Source organism: Parus major, chromosome 1A (genome assembly GCF_001522545.3).
Source record: "Parus major isolate Abel chromosome 1A, Parus_major1.1, whole genome shotgun sequence".
NCBI lineage: Eukaryota > Metazoa > Chordata > Aves > Passeriformes > Paridae > Parus > Parus major.
The window spans coordinates 44956498-44974177 of NC_031773.1; the positions used below are offsets into that span (position 1 = coordinate 44956498).

Here is a 17680-nt window from a genome sequence, read left to right on the forward strand (position 1 = left end):
CCGGGAGCCGTGTCCCAGCCGGGAGCCGTGTCCCAGCCGGGGGCGGTGTGCCGGGAGCCGTATCCCAGCCGGGGGCGATGTCCCAGCCGGGAACGAGGCGGTGCCGCGGCTCCGGGCCAGGTGCGGCGGGCACGGCCCCGCCCCCGGCGCCGATTGGCGCTTTCGAAAGGAGCGGCCGGCGCGGGCCGGGGCGGCGGCGCCTCATGCGCCGTGAGGGCACAGCACAGGACAGGACAGCACGGGACAGTACAGTACGGCACGGCACGGCACAGCACAGCACAGCACAGCACAGCACAGCGGAGCGGTGGGTGTGACGACAGTCCGCACCGGGAGGGTGGCAGTGGCCCGTCCCTCGGGAGAGGTGCGGGGCGGCTGAGGGGCAGCGGGTCCGGTCTCGGCGCCGGGCGAGGAGTGGGCGCTGCGGCGGAGCCCCGCTGGTGTCGGTGCCTCGGGCGCGCAGCTCCGGAGCGGCGGCGCTCGGAGGGTCCCGGCTGTCTGCAGGGGCAGCGCTGGGAAGGCGCCGAGTCCCGCGTGTCGGGGAGCCCCGGCAGAGCCCCGTGTTGGGCGGAGCCGGGCGCTGCCGTCGGCCCGGTCACCCGTCCAGCGGCAGCACTTCATCCGCTGTCTCTGTCACGGCTGTCGGAAGGGAAGTGCCTCGAAACTTACCCTGGGGAAGGGAGAGGGGAGAGTTTTTGCATAACAGCCTTCAAACCAGTCTCTCCTGTGCCCTATGCAGGCGTTTGAGGATGCAGTGCTGTTTCTGTAGGAAATTTGCCCCAGTGCTCTTGGCTAAAACACTCATTTATATTGCTTAACAAGCCGAAAAGCGTCTGGCTCCTTTCTTTGCCCAAAAGCGGGCCGTGTTCCAAGGATGCTGTGTGTCACCTTTGGCAAAGTATCAGATCAAGACATGGGAAAAAATACACGTATTCCTTTAGGAGCTATAAGGCCTAACTGGCCTATGCATTTGAAATTGTACCGGGTGGCAATTTCAGAATAAGACACGATTTTATATTTAAATCGTAACAAATTACTCCTGACAGTGGCCAGCCAGCAGCCTGCTAAATGGGCATCGAAAAGTGCTCCCCTCCACGTTGTTTCGCTGGAGGAAGTGTGGGGTAGAAATGGGAGGGAGAGAAGCTGTCTGTATGTGAGGGAGCAGCTGGGGCAGCGTGTCTGGTGTTAACCAGCCTCTGCCCAAACTGGATGCTCCTGTGGGAAAGCAGCCGTCTGCATGTCTCCTGCGGAGATGCCAGCTGTGGAGACAGACTGCTCCTCCCTGATTTCAAGTGGGTTTCTCTGCCCTGACAGGTGTATGCAGGGCCTCTGTTGCCATTTGGTCGGGGAGAGCGTGCTCGCTGCCTCTGCTTGTGTGCACTTCACGGACAGGTGTGGAAAGGCTGTCGCTGAGGAGAGCAGTCAGCGTGCCTTAATGTGAGGAGCTGGTTGCCACCTTAAAGCCCATCACCTCGGACTGACTAGTCTGGTTCTTTCTCTTTCGTGCCTCTGAGGCCTCCCCAGGGAAGCAGAGCTCCTGCTGACTCAGTAATGCAACAAAAAGGCTCTGTAATTGCTGTAGTGATGGAGGGAGTAGTGCTCCGTTCAGTGGGTGTCTCTGCGCCTACCCCTTTTCTTCTGCATGTTAGCAGATGTGTCTATAAAAAAATCTTGACTATCCTGTAGTAGGTTTCAACAGATACTGATGTGACAGCTTCTTTCATCTCAGTGTGTTTATAAACATGGTTTTCAGTAGGTACTGTCAAGACTAATCCAGTTGCTGTGGGTTAGACTGTTGTGACTGCCTTTGGGTGTTGATGGAATAGAAGATGATGTTGTATATCTTAAATATTGGGTGAAGATGTAGAAGCGTTTCTACCCAAGTTTTTTCTTAATGAGCCTGTTAACAGAAGGCATTTTAATGAGCCTGTGAATCCCTTTAGGTTCCCATTGACCTAGCTTAAGCTAGGTCAATGGCTGCTTCATCAATGTTTTAACTATCTGTAGGGTTGTGGGTTTTGTTTGTTTATTTGTTTATATGTAAACTGTTCAGTCAAGTAAAGGGGCATTTGGACTCGGTTCATCTTGTGCTACAGAATGGGTTGTAATCAGTGTAGCATGTCTTGCTGGTTGGGCCCCAGTGAGAGATCTATAAATCCTGATACAACTGATCCTAAGCAGGCTATCTCATGTGGAATCTAAGAGCATGTGTTAACACCCTGAAGTATTTGTGTAAAGTGCTTTAGTATTTGCTGACTCTGCTGTTTCTCAGAGTGTCTGGGGGCAAGGTGCTGGGCATCTCTGTGGAGAGCAGAAGCAAACTGTGGTCTCACAAGTCTGTGTTGGTCATGTCTAGGGGTGTGTCTGTACCCCCTTTCCTGAGGAATGCCTGTCCCTATGCCACATGATAATAGATAGGGGTGTTTTTCTCATCTCTCTTACCTGGTATTGATCCATAGCTCTAGTTCTTCACTGGAGGTTTGACACTCAACCAGCTGAAGGCAATTCTTGCCTCTCCTGATATATCATTTGGGGCTGACCACCTGTCTCTGCATGGATCCAGCTGTAAGGTGTGGATAGGTGGGAGCTCCTCTCCTTCCATCCCACAGAGCCATTGGTAGCAGAAATGAGGTGTTTCCTGAAAGTGGGGTTGGTGGTGGGGGGACATCTATGCTTGCTGAGTTTGGGACTGGACTGACTGCCTTCTGGTTGGGAAATGCTCACAGGTTTCTTGGTGTTTTCTTTGTGTTTAAGGGGTGAAGCAGGGAGGGGAAAAATGGGAAGAAACAACACCAGAAAGAGTAAGAGGAAGAATTATTAAAATAATTGTTTCTACTGTGATAGGCTTATTCAGACTTCTGTCCCAAGTGACCTTGAGGGTCCTGGGTACCGGACTTTGAGCATATCAGGGTCTGCCTGGAAATGACAATGGAATGGCCTGAAGCTCTGCAGGGAACGTTTTACACTGTACTTTTATTCTGAGGTCCTTTCTTTCACAAACTTCTGTGTCTGAATGCCAAATGCCTGTTGAATGAGAGTTGATGAAATTGGCATGTGTAGAAACTGATGCAGTCCTATCTGGAGCTGCCAAAATTCAGTATCAGATACTTCATTCATTATGAACAGCTTTTTGATGCAGGGAACCCAACTGGTTTTAGAAGAAGTCACATTTGGTTATGACTCTGCCTGGTACTGTAGTATTCACCTCACCACAGCACTTTCTGCACATTTGCAGGCTGACTACTTGAAGGTGGCAGATCTGGGTCTTCTCATCCTGTGCCTCTCGCAGTAAGTGATAAGGCTACATTAATCTGTATTCCCTGCAATCTCTGAGCTGAACCATTTGGCATCTGAAAATGGGTAATTGTTACTGTATCACTTTTTCAACTCAAAATTCATGCACTGTAGGTCACATCTTCAGAGGGGGTTTTTGTTAAGTGTTTTTCAGATCCTCTGATAAGTGAAGCCTTTTGACTTTCTAGGGAGCTCTGACATATGGGCTTACAAAACAACTTGTTTTAGAAGAGCAGGCCCTTGAAGTTCAAGTGCCATGATTTTCCTCAATCGCCTCATTTTTTATTTTTTTGGCAAGTCTAGATTTTGTTAGGCATGCCACAAAACTGCAGATGCTGAGCATTCCTGTGATAGCTGCAGTGTGAATATTTTGCTTTGTTCGTGTTTTGAGTGCTCCCTGTGAATTAGGCTGTCTTTTGTTTTCCCTTGGCAGTTAATATGCTAGAGCTCTTGTTAGCCTATATGGAACTCCTTATTTTAATGAGACCAGCTTCTCTACTGGCTGTTCTGCTGTTGTTTTATTTATTTTTTTTAATCAATGAAGCCTCTTATTGAGCTACTCCTAGGACAATAGCTTTCTTATGCCAAAGGAAAACGTATTCCCCTGGACAAAGCTGTGGGAAGCATAACATGCTCATTAGTAATGCTTGGTATATACCCTTCCCTTCCCTTGTTCATTCATAGAAGGAAAAATGACATCAAGGAGAGGATGCCTCTCCTTTTTTTGTTTTAATTTTTCTTTTTTTTTTCCTTCCCTAGAAATAAAAGGAAGGGGAAAGATATCACTTGGAGTGTCTCTGATAAGGTCAGAGAAGTGCTAGCAGTCCTGATACAAGGAAGTGTCTTCAGCTGAAACCAAACTGGTTGCTCATTTGCCAGTCTTAGAGGTAAGTTGTTTGAAATGCTTGATACGTGTGGTCCCACATAGTCTGTGAGGTTTAAGGCAATGGGAAGGAACAAAGGGGAGAAAATCACACCATTATGCTTTCTCATGTAGATGAAAGGGTGAGAATTTTTACAAGAATTGGGTTTTCTGTGATGTGCTATTCAGCCTTTTGTCTTAAGAGGGCCAGGATGTGCAGGAGGGAAGATGTCATTTACATACAAAGCCTAAATATCTGGGGCAGGAGAGGAAGATTACTTATTTTTAATGAAAACAGAGGAGTTAAAAATGTCTCATAATGTCTGCAATCTGCTTTTAGTTTAATCAGTAAGATGAAATTTTAATGTATCTCTTTAGTAACAGAGCAAGTAAGTTGTTTTTAACAAGCTTCAAGACACAGATAGGAACTTTTTTGACATTGTAAAATACCACTGGAAAATTATTATGGAGGAATACCTTCTGTACACATGCACACAGCTAGCCTGGCAATACTGTGCATCTTGAGACCTGGAGCCTGACATTGATTTCTCTCATGTGTCTGTGCTAGAACTCTAGGATCTTTAAGGTCCCTTCTAACCCACACTATTCTATGATTCTGTAAGAGAAAATCTTATTTGTCAAAATTATTTCTTTGCTTTAAGGTTTTCATGATCTTCCAAATATTTCATGTAAACTCGGGATGCATATACCTGTCTGCACACATGTACGAGATACACTTATGCTAACTTGGAAGGAAAAATCAGTGCCAACAGTGTTAAATCCAAGAATGGTTTGAAGTATGTGTATTACTCTTTGGCAAAATAAATGTCATACAGCTCCTAAAAATCTTGCCAACTTTGGAGCATTGTTTATGCATAGGAAGTTAGTTGCTACTTTTCCTGTAATAACTGCACTTTTATCTAAGGGCAGAGAACAGAAGTTGACTTAATACTGGATCAAAACCTTAGCTATGAAGATATTTCCTTCTTTCCCCTTCCCTTCCTATTAGCCTCATTCTTATTTTTCCAAAACAGCACTGATGGGTTTTTCTCAGGATTTTCATGAAAGCAGAAGAGACTGCATTAAAAATCTCTTATTTTTCCCCAGGAGCAGAAACTAATGTAAAGCAGGCGACCATGCAGAATGCGGTTCAGGTAAATGCCTTTTGAAGTGTTTAAATCCTGTATATGTGCATAGTACTTTTTTTAATACAAAAATCTACCCTGAAGCAGATGAAATACTAGATTCCCTAGTTACCTCTGATTAAAAAAAAAAAAAAAAAAAGTAGTAATTTTCCCCTTTTACAAGGAGAAATGTGACAAGGATAACCCTCTGTTATTATCAGATAGGTGACCCATTCACTGCTTAGTGCTGTTAGCTAAGAAGGTTTTGGAGTCAAAACCTGAGATTATTGAAAAATTTGCTTCATGATTAAGATGTGGTTTTTAATAACCTTATATTCTACTTAATAACTTAAGTATAAATAAATGTATTTTACATATATACTGAACTGAAGGAAAATAGTTAAGAATACCAGAAGGACTCTGTCTTTGGAAATTTTTCTTCACCACAGTGTGGTCCTGTTCTTGAAATGTAAGTTACCTCTCATTTAGAAAATATGCAGTCCTGAAAAGAAATGCTACGTGTTTGTGTTCAAGAATGTGTTATGTCCTTGCATGGGAACATGCAATATTTTAATGTTATAATTTTTAATGATTTAAGCACAAAATGACTCTGAAATGTTTGATCAAGAAATCAGTAGTCTGTAGTAAATTATATAATTTGCAGATTTCATGACTTAAAGTGTGCAGAGTTAAAAAAAATCTGAAGCATTTAATACATGTTCTCTTTATTCTATATTCAGGAAAGTATGTAATTTTAAATCCAAAGGAATCAAGAGAATGAATGCAGTGGTGTATTGGTGCAGGAGTTACTAACAAGAGCAGAAACATTTGATTGAAGTGTTGGTTTGCTGTATCTGTTGAAAGGGAAGTGAACGCTTACTCTTTGAATAATAGTTCTTCAGACTGATTCAGAACTACAAGTTTTTGTCATCTGACTGCAAGTATTAGAGCTTCCTTCTTCAGCTTACTGCAATCTTCTGCAGGTGTGGTTTGGAGATGAGCTTCCCTTGAGCCCCCGAAGTCCTCTGACTCCGAGACACGGGCCGGGTTTGGCAGATGTGTGTCTGTATGACCAATGGATATCTGTGCGGCATGAAGCCACTTTGGTGCCTATGCAAGAGGATCTCTCAATCTGGCTGTCTGGCTTGCTGGGTGAGCTTGAAAATAAATCACTCTCTAATTAACACTTCCAATATTCTAGCCAGAGCTGATGTGTAATATCTATAGTTGGTACTATTAAGATTTGGTGTATTTGAGTTTGAATGGCTGGGAGAATTGCATTAAAATGCATGCTTTGATTTCAGTTTTATTAGCTGCCACCTCTTAAGGGTTGCACAATTAATTCTGATTTATATTTCTGAATCTTGTTAGTCTAATTAAAATCTAATTAAATGAATATTTGATTTGATTTTACTTACATATTTCTTCTATTTTTCAGTCTTTAACACTGGAATGTTTTTTGAGCTGCCTCTAAGTTCATATGAAACTTCTTTACCTTCTGTGGAATAACTCCAATATTGACCTTCTTTTTCTTAAAGGAATGGAAGTCAAAGCAGAACAACTGCTAGAAGAACTTGATAATGGGGTACTGCTTTGCCAACTGGTTGATGTTCTTCAAAACACAGTTAAAAAATGTTGTAGCACAAATAACTTAAGGGTGAGTTGTATAATGATTTTTAAAACATATATATATGAAGTCCTAAATTTTAAGTAGTAGTTACAGAGAAAGCAGGTGAGTGAGGTTTCTCAAAGAAGCATTTTGTATGCTGTGTATTGAGAGACAGATTAACAACAAAGTGGCTTTATAGGTGAACTCATCCAAAAAATTACTTGCTTTGTTAATCACATCCTAAGGTCCTTGCTAGGTTTTTAGTTTGATTTCAGTGGAAATCTTGCCAGAGGAAGAGCTAGTTCAAGTCTGGAGTTTGGTCCCCTGACATCAGTGTGGGTTGTTAATAAGATATCCATTGGCACTTGGTAGTATGTTTTATGCCAGAAAGTGGTGGCTGAACTCACGTGTGCAGGTCAGCCGTAAAAGTATCCAAACCTGGAGATGGGCTTCAGTGTTTTTATTGAGAAGCAATGCTTAGTTGAAATGTCAATCTCAATCAAGCAAGTCTCTGTTACTTTGGAGTACAAAGGCTGCAGAACTAAGGACTGTTTACTCACTGACTATTCACAATGATGAGGTAGAATGCCTTCTATATTAGTGTAGCTTTTTTCATAGAATACATACTGAGGTGAACACAAAATAGTTACAACTCTTTCTGTGCTCTGAACATAGGGTGTATTTTCCTTTACAAATATGCTTTGAAATCTGTTGGCAATGTTGTATGTGCACAATGTACATTTTGTTTTTTGACCTTGCCAGAATTTTCCTATGGGAAAAGTTCCATGTAAGAAGGATGCTCCATCGGGATCTTTTTTTGCCAGAGATAATACAGCCAACTTTCTTAACTGGTGTAGAGCCATTGGAGTTGATGAGACATACCTCTTTGAATCTGAAGGCTTAGGTAACTCATTCTTTTTGTAAGATTTGCTTTGATCTCTGTGTGAGTAACTACCTGGTCAGGAAGATGCCTTGTTATAGACTTTTGAACTTTTTCTTTTGACTCTGCATGTTTCGTGCAAGCTTTTATTTATTTTAAGGCAGTGTCCAAGTAAAAGCCTTGAAAAATCAGTTCAATGACTAATATAACTTCCGTGATGCTTTTCTAAACTTCTGAACGTTACTGTGTGGGATGAAGTGGGGACTGAGAGCTGTACAACAAAATACCGTGTTTTTCTTCAGTAAAAAGAACTGCTGAGAATCAGGAGAAAAGTGTGGTTTCACTTTCTGTGTGTGGGAAGACCACAGGGCCATGGAGTCAACTCACAATAAGATCCTTTATTTGGTATTAGAGCTCATGCTTGTTGCAAAAATCCCTCAGAATAATACATTCATGATGGTTAAATTTGGTAACAACATCAGGGCACTGTGTCTGAAATGGAAACAGCCTGTTGATAATTAACATTTACTTCAGGACACACTTAACATGACTCTAAACCATTTGTATTTTCCCATTTAGTAAGATAGTTATAAAAATAAATATTACCAACCATGAGTATGCCTGCCCCAGTGCACAACTGATGCTGTATAGCATCTTCTAGACTGATATGACAGAATAAAATTTTTTGACTGCTAGTTAAGAGGATTGTACTTCCATCACGTAATAAATAAGGAAATGCTCTTCCACCAGCTATTATGTCAGTAAAAATTAATACAAAACTTTCTATGGCAAGCCAAATTCTGTTTTTTGTTGTCTGGATTTTATTCTTTTAATAAGAAAAAATATCTGCCTGTCAGCAGACTAGCAAAAAACTGAGAAAATATTTTTGTTTTCAGTAATCATATTAATTTGTCAGGATGTTTATTGGATTTATTTATTAGACTTTGAAGTCTTTGTGCCATTAAATGCTATTTACATGCTGGCTGGACTGGATACCCATGCATCTCTACTGGATATGTCATCTTTTAAAACAGTTGAGAAAACTCCATCATTTGCATCTGTCTCATTTTGATTAACTAGTGAGTGTATCTTTTTTCAGTGCCAGGACATACAGATAAGTAGAACTGAATTACAAGAATATTTTATTTTTTTAGTTCCTTGTATGAATTGTATTGCTTAAACATATTAGTTCCTGTAAGTGGACAGGTAATTAGAACCTGTTTCGCTTCCCTGAGATAAGCAGATATGATTTCCTGGTGCTGTGGCTTTCACTCATAGCAAAGAACTGTTTTGAAGTCTGTAATTCTTGACACAAGCTTGCTCTGTGGCATAAATATCTTCTGTGAGCCTTTTTGGCAGCTGAAATGAGCAGACTTGCAGCCTCCTAGATGAAACATTCTTTCCACTGATGTTTTCCATCAGACTTTTAAGCCATTCTTCATGAATGAAATAGGTGGAAGGATAAGTTGACAATTGTCTTTTTCCTATCAGGTAGTACGTATAGCAGCACCTCCTGAAAAGTGTAGATGACTGGGAAGGAAATAAATCAAGAGGCTCCTGAGACAGCAGAAAGGAAGAGAAGGCATTGTAGGGTGCCCTTTTGACATCAAGCCAAAGAAAATGTCTTGATGTTTGCTAGGGATATATTTGGCTGTTTCCCTTTTGGATTCAAGTGAATCAAAATACTTCCATTACAGCTGGCAAATACACACACACATATTCATACACTAAAAAAGAGATTAATCGGCCTCTAAAAGTAGCTTTTAGATTATGGCTGTGTTAACTTTCAATTCTAGATTTACCCTTCATAAACGGATCTTTGAAGAAGCTGACTTAGAAACTGGAGTAGATGATGTAAACAAGAAAATCTGACTTTATACTTGGATTATACTTTAGGAAAAACATTTAAAACAAAGGCATTTTAAATATCAAATTGAACATCAGGAAGGTGTTGGATTTCATCTGTAAATATAGAGCTGGAACTTTTGAAGTAGTGATAAGAAATAAGATCTGTTAACTTATACCAGTTACTGAACTGGTAACACAGACACCCAGATTGTTCTTTCCCAGCCAAGGTTAAAACCACTCAGGCTGACTGGCTGTGTAGCCATCCACTTCTCAGCTAGGGCCCTTGCAGTGTATCCTCCTGTGGATGGCAACCTCCAGAGTGCACATACCTGGCTGTGTCTGTAGGCATGAGCATGAGCAGATAGGTGTATTTTCCTATTTTAGTTGTTAAGTGCTTTTCATCTTTAAGAATGCGATATTGCATTTTGGGGGGAGGGAATGGGAAGTGTTCACATCTTTCTTTCCTCTTCTCATCAAGAGGGAAGATCATAAAACATATTTCTCTTAGGAGGAAGGGAAGAGTGGTTTCAGGAGTGCCAGGATGGCTTAAAAAACTTTATGGAATAGAAAATGAGAGCTGTAAAGCATGTAGTGCTTTATCAATGGTAATGTACCTTGCCTCTTGGTAGGATAATGGGAAATTTATAGTCATGGATACCTCATCTTCCCTCCTCTTGGCTGTACCTAATTGCATAGGTCTCCTGCAATAAACATGAACTACAACTCCTCTTTATTCTGTTCCCTTTCAGTGTTGCACAAGGATCCAAGACAAGTGTATCTTTGTCTGCTGGAAATTGGGCGCATTGTATCCGGGTATGTGATCCGCACATGCTCCTAACAAGAAACTGAAGGACACATCCTACTAAGGAAAAACTAAGACAAAGTTAGGACTTTATTTGCAGTTGTTAAGTGCAGTGGATGTTAATTCTGTGCAAAAAGTAATGAGTAGTTTTTCTAGGACCATCATACAGTGAATATTTTTTCAAATATTTATCAGACTCTTTCCATGGAGAGGTGCTGTTCCGTGCTGGTTTCTACAGCTGTGTGTTTAAGTTATACATTCAGTGTAGAGGTGATGTGTACCTCTTGGAAGAACTCACTGAGCATTAAATATGATTTTAGGGGTTTAAATTTTTCAGCTTTTTGGAACTTACCTCTTTATTATCTAAATTTATTTTAAGACTTAATTTATTTCTAGTGCAGAGCTGGAAGCTTTAAGATAGTCTATCTAAATTGGATGTGACCTCAACTGTGTGGTTTTGGAAGTATTTTTATTGCATCCTCTGGTAACACTAAGGCTGCCTCAGGAAGGGCTTCTGCTAGAAACTCAGAGATGCTCCTCCTCTTTGAATTATCAAGGCAATTACTCCTCTGGCTGATTCAGATGCCCCTGTATGTCAAGCCACTTATAATTTTGCAAGTTTGTTATCATCGGTTTCTTTTTGTTTTCTTTAGTAAATTAAACACTCTTCTTTGGTATTTGAGGTATGGAGTTGAACCTCCTGTACTTGTAAAACTAGAGAAGGAAATTGAGCTAGAAGAAACCCTGCTGATGACCTCTGGGCCACCATCACCTCCTAGCACACCAAAGTCATGTTGTCACCATGGGGAGCTACACGAGGCAGTAAGTGCTACTTGCTTAGTGTGATACAGGCTTTGAATTGAACTCTTAGTTTGGTGCTTGTATGATCTGTCTCAGTAAGGACAGGCTGGTTTTCATCTAACACATGTGAGCCTCCTCAAACAGAAAACAGAAGGGTATGCACCTCTATTTATCTTTTTTTTTTGGTTTTTTTTGAAAATGTAAATAAAGTACTGTTCTATATGTTTTGCAGTGCATATTACCTATGTGGATTTCCTTTCCCCTCCTCCTTTTCCTTGCTTCTTTGAGTATAAGAAATGCTCTCCTTCAATTTTTCTGGTGTGCCAATATTCTATAACTGCGATGAATGTTTCTCTTCAATTTGATCTTTCTGTAAAACTTCATCAGATGTTAAAGCAGGCTTTGATGAAAGTCTTCTGAATCAAACCTCAGTAGCTGTACCGATTGGAAATGAGTATGTTTGCAGAAAAGGAAATGATTTGTACAGCTTGTGAACTGGTCCAGAGGAAATTATGAAATATTTTCTTATTCTGCTTAAAAATTCATTTGTTTTAAAGGTCTTCTGTGTTTTAATGTAAAAAAACTGTTTCTTTGGGAATTTCAGCCACCAAATCCATACTTTCTCTGAAAGCTCACTCTTTCTCCTTCTTGGCAATAGTCTCACCCTTCCAATTTGTTACATTTTGAAGTGGCTCTTAGAGGCAGATCCTCTCTAACCCAGCACCTATTTGGGGACTCCCTGTCCCCCTTATTTAGTGGTTTCCTTCTTGGGTCTTCCTTCTTAAGAGAAGATTAACTCAATAGATGGTTAGACTTGTGCCTCTGTCAAAATACTAACAAATGCTTTCAATTTAATAACCAGGTAAAACATATAGCAGAAGATCCTCCCTGCAGTTGTTCCCATCGATTTTCAATTGAATACTTATCAGAGGGACGTTATAGGCTGGGAGATAAAATACTCTTCATACGAGTAAGTAGTTTTTTAGAACTCTGATTTATATTTATTTTGGGGAGAGAAATGCTTTTAAGTGAAATACCTCATTTTTATGGAGTTGTTTTAGAATTACAGAATTATTTAGGTTGGGACAACTTGTCATTCGATCCCTTATTCTAAATAGGTGTAATTACTCCATTCTTTAGAGCTTTGATCCACAAACATTGATTTTACAACTACACTAAACTAAGGTAATGTTTATCTGTGGTGTCTCTAAAATTTCAGTAATGACTTGCAACATAATTGAGGATAATGCCATAGAATATCCTGAGAATGTTGCTTGTTCAAAGCCTGGATTCTTGGAGTTTGATTTGTGGGGTAGTTGAGTACTCTCACCAGTAGTCATAAGAGTTTGTGTTACAAGAACATCCATAATTTAAATTAAACCCATGCCAAGAACTCTATATACTTAACAAAAATTTATACAGAATGGTTAAAATGTCTTCTGTGAAGATGCTTCTGTTATTTTCTGACACAGCTTCTCCTGCAGAGATAATAATTCTATCTAATAAAAATAATTGAGAAGCATAAATCTTGTTTAGCACATAATTTCTCTGTTTTAAAATGTTTCTCTGTAAGAAAGGAAGGGCTATTTTTAGTCACATTACCACCTATTGAAAGTAAGATGAAGAAAAATAAAACAAGATAAAAATTTCTCTTCTGCTCCCACCCCCTCTTCCCCATTCTCAGATGCTGCATGGCAAGCATGTGATGGTACGTGTTGGTGGAGGCTGGGACACTCTTCAAGGTTTTCTGCTCAAATATGATCCGTGCCGAGTGCTTCAGTTTGCAACTCTGGAACAAAAAATCCTGGCATTTCAGAAAGGGGTCACCAGTGACAGCGTCCCCAGCTTGTCAGCTAGAAATCAGGAGCCTCCTCTTATGAATCCAATGTCAGCTGTCAATATGTTTCAAAAGCAGCCATCAAAATCTCCTGCTCCTGTTTTAGGTCTTGGGGCCAGTGCCAAGAAGGCTTTATCTAAATGTCCTCAGTCCCCTGCCCTGGCATCACCAAGAGTGCCTGTTACCCCATCTTCCACTGCCAAGTCATCAACAGTCAGGTCTAAATTACAAGGGTCCTCAGCAACAGGTGTGCAGTCTTCTTTCAAACCATTAGCTGGCACCTCGAAGAAACTGCAGTCTCCTGCATGCAACTCACCAGCTTCTGCTCCTTCACAGCCTGGAAGCAAAAGTTCTTCACGTGCAGGATCAAGAACAGCTCTTGTTCCCTCTGAAACGCTGCGCAAACGTATTCGGTCCCCTGATACTGCCAAGGTGAAATTTGCCCTGCCTCGGGGCTCCCCAGCACCAGCAGGCCATCCTGTCCTCTCACCCTCTAAAAAACAACCATCTCTCTTGTCTGGGACAGCTGGAACAACGACTTCAAAACAGAAGTGTGTCCCTGCTAAATGCAAACCTGTACCTGCCACTAAAACCAAAGCAAATTCGGTCGCTCCCAGGGCTGCTCGGCTGCCGGTTACAAATCTGCGCACTGTTGCCAAGTTTGCACATTCTCAGCAACTCCTTGCAAAACCTCTTGAAAATGATATTCAGATCTCAGGTGCTGGGTCTCAGCATCCTCAGAAAGCCCCACAAACAAGTTCTCATCTTGCAAGGAACTTGAAAACTGCTTCCGAGCTAAAACTTTCTGCTTCTGCACCCTCCCTTGCAGTAAACAAAGCATCAAAGTCACCACCTCCATTGTTACCTACAAGCAAAAATGCATCATCAGCTGGCAGCAAGCAGCCAAATGCCAGTAATCCCCCTCAGGCTGGACCCTCTTTATCCAAACCTGCTGAACGCACACCTTTGTCTGTTGTACGGCTTCCTCAAACTTCAGCCAAAGCAGCAGTGACCAAAAAGCCAGCACAGCCTTCCACAAAAGGTCAGCACTCAACCAAAAACTTGCAAACAAACAAAAGCTTGGCCCCAGCAGCCAAGAAGCCACTCCCAAAGGAGCAGGCATATAACAAAGGAACACCTGGTGTGCCAAAAGTTCCTCTTCCGAAGAGTAGGCAAGATGATCACTATTTTGTCATGACGGGGACTAAAAAGCCCAGAAAGTAAACTAATTTGTTGCTTTCTGTGGAAGTCTGTGTTGTTCAAAAGGGCCTCTTGTAACTACTACTCTGAGGACAAGGAAAAAAGTTAAATAACACTACATTTGATATGAAATATTAAGTATAACCTGCCTTTTGCTGCCTAACTTACTGTAAGAACTGTGTTTATTTTGCGGTTTAGAAACGTCTATTTGGAGCTGTTTAGAAGTGAGCTTGCTTGCTGTGTAGCACTGTGGAATGGCAAATATCCATGATCTGCTGCAGAAAAGTGTGGGAGAAGAAAGGGGAATTAAGGCTGATGCTTTTGCAGCAGAACTCCGGTGGTTCTGGCACATCTGCATTGAGGTGTGTGGCAAGCAACAGAGCTGTGCACAAGCTGTAAAATTTCTAATACCTCAAACAAAACTGTGGGTTTTGTTCACTGGTATCCCAGAACCCAAATCTGGGATCATGTATTTTGGAAAAAAGAAATTTCTAGTCCTATTTAGATTTGACAGATGCTGTTATCAGTGTTCACTGTGCCTCCCCCCCAGTATGCCTTAATTCTGCTCACTTGGAAGTGGAGCTTGGTTTCTTTTAAGTTGGACACCAATAATCATGGCCTTGATTGCTCACTTTCATTGTGCCTTTGCCTCTAAAATTCAGAACAGAACTCTTCAGTGAGCAATGCTACCTTTAAAAACCAGGGCAGATAACCTTGCTTGGTCCATGTTCAAATCTGACTAGTTCTCCTAGCAAGCTCTTGCTGCATGGAGAGATGCTCCTGAGTTCCAGAGAAGACACTTTCCCCTGGTCTGGAGCCCCATACCAGATCCTGCTCCTGGGTTGGAGCACCAAAACAGCTCCTGCTGCAGCAACACTGAGCTGCAAGCAGTGACCTGCTGTAGCAGAGCCTTACTGCTCTGAAGGAGTGGTCTTTGCACGTAAGACTGTATTGCTAAATACTTTTCTCAGTGCTGCAGGTTAATTTTTGTTGGCACTCTAGTCTGCACTGGCCTTTCTGGTTTTATTTATGGAGACCTGGCTGTCCTCTATCACTTTCTGGAGGTGAGAAGTAGTTTCCCAAAGAGGAATACAGTCTGCATTTGCCCTTAAACATCTTAAAGTGCCAGGAAGCTATGCACTGTTTACAACCAGTTCCTGAAGTCTTTCCATGGGTTAAGCATTTGTGATGCTGTACACCTTTACCCTTGAGAAGTGAGCTTCATGGTTGAGTGAAAACCACTGTCTTTGGGAGTAGTGCTGTTTGGGTTATTTTGGGGTTAATGAACAGTTGTCCCTAAAGACACTGAGGAGCTCTGAAGGTCTTTGAAGACACACTGATGGTTTCCATGGACCATCACTTCTGCCCTCCATTCCCAGTCTATTTATGGGCAGGAGTGAGTGTCACTGCCATAGAGGCTTCTAGATGGTGGAACACAGAAGTCTTTTTAAAAGGAGAAGAGTTCCATGGAATATGTAGTTTCTGTTGTTGAGGGGTTTTATTTTGTTGGGTTTTTTTTCCCCCTTGGAACTAGAGTAAGCAAATGTCATAAACTGAGTTCTCTTGCGATGTGGCAGAGTCATAGAGCAGCTTTTCTGAGCACCTTGTTAGCTTATTTTATTTAATTTATGATTCTATTTATGCATATCTACTGTACAATACTGCTTACAACCTGCTGGGAGTAAGCAGCAGATGCCAGTATCCAAACTGTAGGAAGAAAACAGATCTGCTTTTAAAACGTGGACACAAGTCCCACAGGATCCCGTACAAAGTTGTGTTTGGGAAAGGCCTTGGGCTTGCTTGTTTTATATGTACACTGGTCAAAGCCACTGCTACAATGTTAGACAGAGCATGGACTGTAGTGGGTTGCTGTCAGGTTTGATAAATCTGGCACGTTATTTCATATGCTGAAAGCATTTTACAGTAGATGACTTCTGATTTTTGGGCTTCTAAATGGTGAGTTATGTGATATATCTCATGCAGATTAATAGCTGACTTCTTGGGGTTTTCTTTCTGTAATGGGTCTGGAAGAGATGGAGTTAACTTTCTTCATAGCATCCCATATGGGGCTGTGTCTTAGATTTAAAATTGAAACCAATGTTGATAACACACTGATGTTTGAGCTGTTGCTGAGCAAACCTTTCCAGGGTCAAATCTTTCTTTTTCCTGCTCTGCCCCTACAGTGAGTGGGCAAGAAGTTAGAAGTACATGGCTGGGAACTGGCCAACCTGAGCTGGCCAAAGGGCTATTACATATCATAAAGCATCACCTCAACAATAAAAAGAAGGAAGAGGTAAAGAAAGAAAGGCATGCAGGTTTTGTGGCTTCTAAGGTGGCTGTTTGCCAGCTGGCTGGGCATCAGTCTGTCTGTGGGAGTAGTGAAGGATTGCCTTTGCATCATTTGGTGGTTTACTTTTCATATCTTCATTCATTAAACTCTTTATCTCAGCCAGTGAGTTTTGCTTTTGCTGCTCCCCTCTCCTTATCTTGCTGGGGGTGGAGGAGAGATAAGGGGAGTGAGCAGCTACTTAGGCACTTGGCTGCTGAGTGGGGTCAACCCACAGCACCTTTTAAACCATTTACAAGGGTTTTAGCATCAATTTTAACACTGAGGCTCTAGGATCTCAGTGTAAGGCAACTTCAACACCTGCCTTTCTGAACTACAGAGAAAATGGAGCACGTGGCTTCATCTTTATGGTATATGATGTCATGTAATAGACTGAGTTTTAGATTTCAAAATGAAATAAAAATGCATGAACTGTTACAATTGAAACCTTTATTAGCTAATCTGAAGTTACACATGGGTAGACTTGGTTTGGTTTTATTATAAAAATAGTGTATTTGAGCGTGATCCCACTCTGAAAATTGTAGTTGCCAGCTGCATAGTCATGTAACATGAGGGGAGCCAAGATAAGGTGTAACAAAGTACCTCCTAATGGAAATGCATACTATTTTTGCAATGTTTGTTGCCAAATAGCAAGTCTAATCTTCAGTTTATATGACCTTTTATGAGGGAAAGGTAATTTGGAGCAAGGATCTGACTGAATTCTCCATGTGATATCAATGTCCTCTGTATGAGTACTTATTTAAAATAAACATACACTGCACCTTTTTATATGCATATGTGTTTCTTCTGACATCTTTTTGTGGGGAGGGAAAAAGAAGGCATTTCAGAAGGCTCACATTTTCTCTCTACCACCACCATAAAAAGTAGATTCCATCTCTGGCATAAATAGCTGTGTCTAATCCATTGATTTGTTTGGAGTTCAAGACATTTTTTACTCTGACCCTGGTGTCAGTGTGACTAATTGTGTAGAAGAAGCTTCCTACTCTTTCCTAGCTGAGCCTAAGTAGTTTCAGATATAAGTCTGAAAGCTGTGTTTGCAGTTCTACTTGAAATATATAGCCACCTGTGTGCTAGTATTT

The 17680-nt window shown here is 41.4% G+C and overlaps 1 protein-coding gene across 1 annotated transcript; it reads left to right on the forward strand.

The window, feature by feature from the left end:
- The first annotated feature begins 534 nt into the window (after positions 1 to 534).
- GAS2L3 (growth arrest specific 2 like 3) lies at positions 535 to 17375 on the forward strand. The gene is made up of 10 exons (XM_019006812.2): positions 535 to 3285; positions 4051 to 4178; positions 5261 to 5307; positions 6261 to 6429; positions 6816 to 6934; positions 7649 to 7790; positions 10364 to 10427; positions 11100 to 11238; positions 12080 to 12187; positions 12902 to 17375. Exons 3-10 carry the CDS (start codon positions 5290 to 5292, stop codon positions 14276 to 14278), a joined length of 2136 nt encoding a protein of 711 aa, XP_018862357.1. The 5' UTR covers positions 535 to 3285; positions 4051 to 4178; positions 5261 to 5289; the 3' UTR covers positions 14279 to 17375.
- The last annotated feature ends 305 nt before the right edge of the window (positions 17376 to 17680 follow it).

Excerpts from the sequence above, each read along its gene's own strand:
- GAS2L3 (XM_019006812.2), top strand. Across the intron at positions 11,239-12,079 it reads ATGGGGAGCTACACGAGGCA|GTAAAACATATAGCAGAAGA; the intron begins GTAAGTGCTACT and ends TTTAATAACCAG. Across the intron at positions 12,188-12,901 it reads ATAAAATACTCTTCATACGA|ATGCTGCATGGCAAGCATGT; the intron begins GTAAGTAGTTTT and ends CCCCATTCTCAG.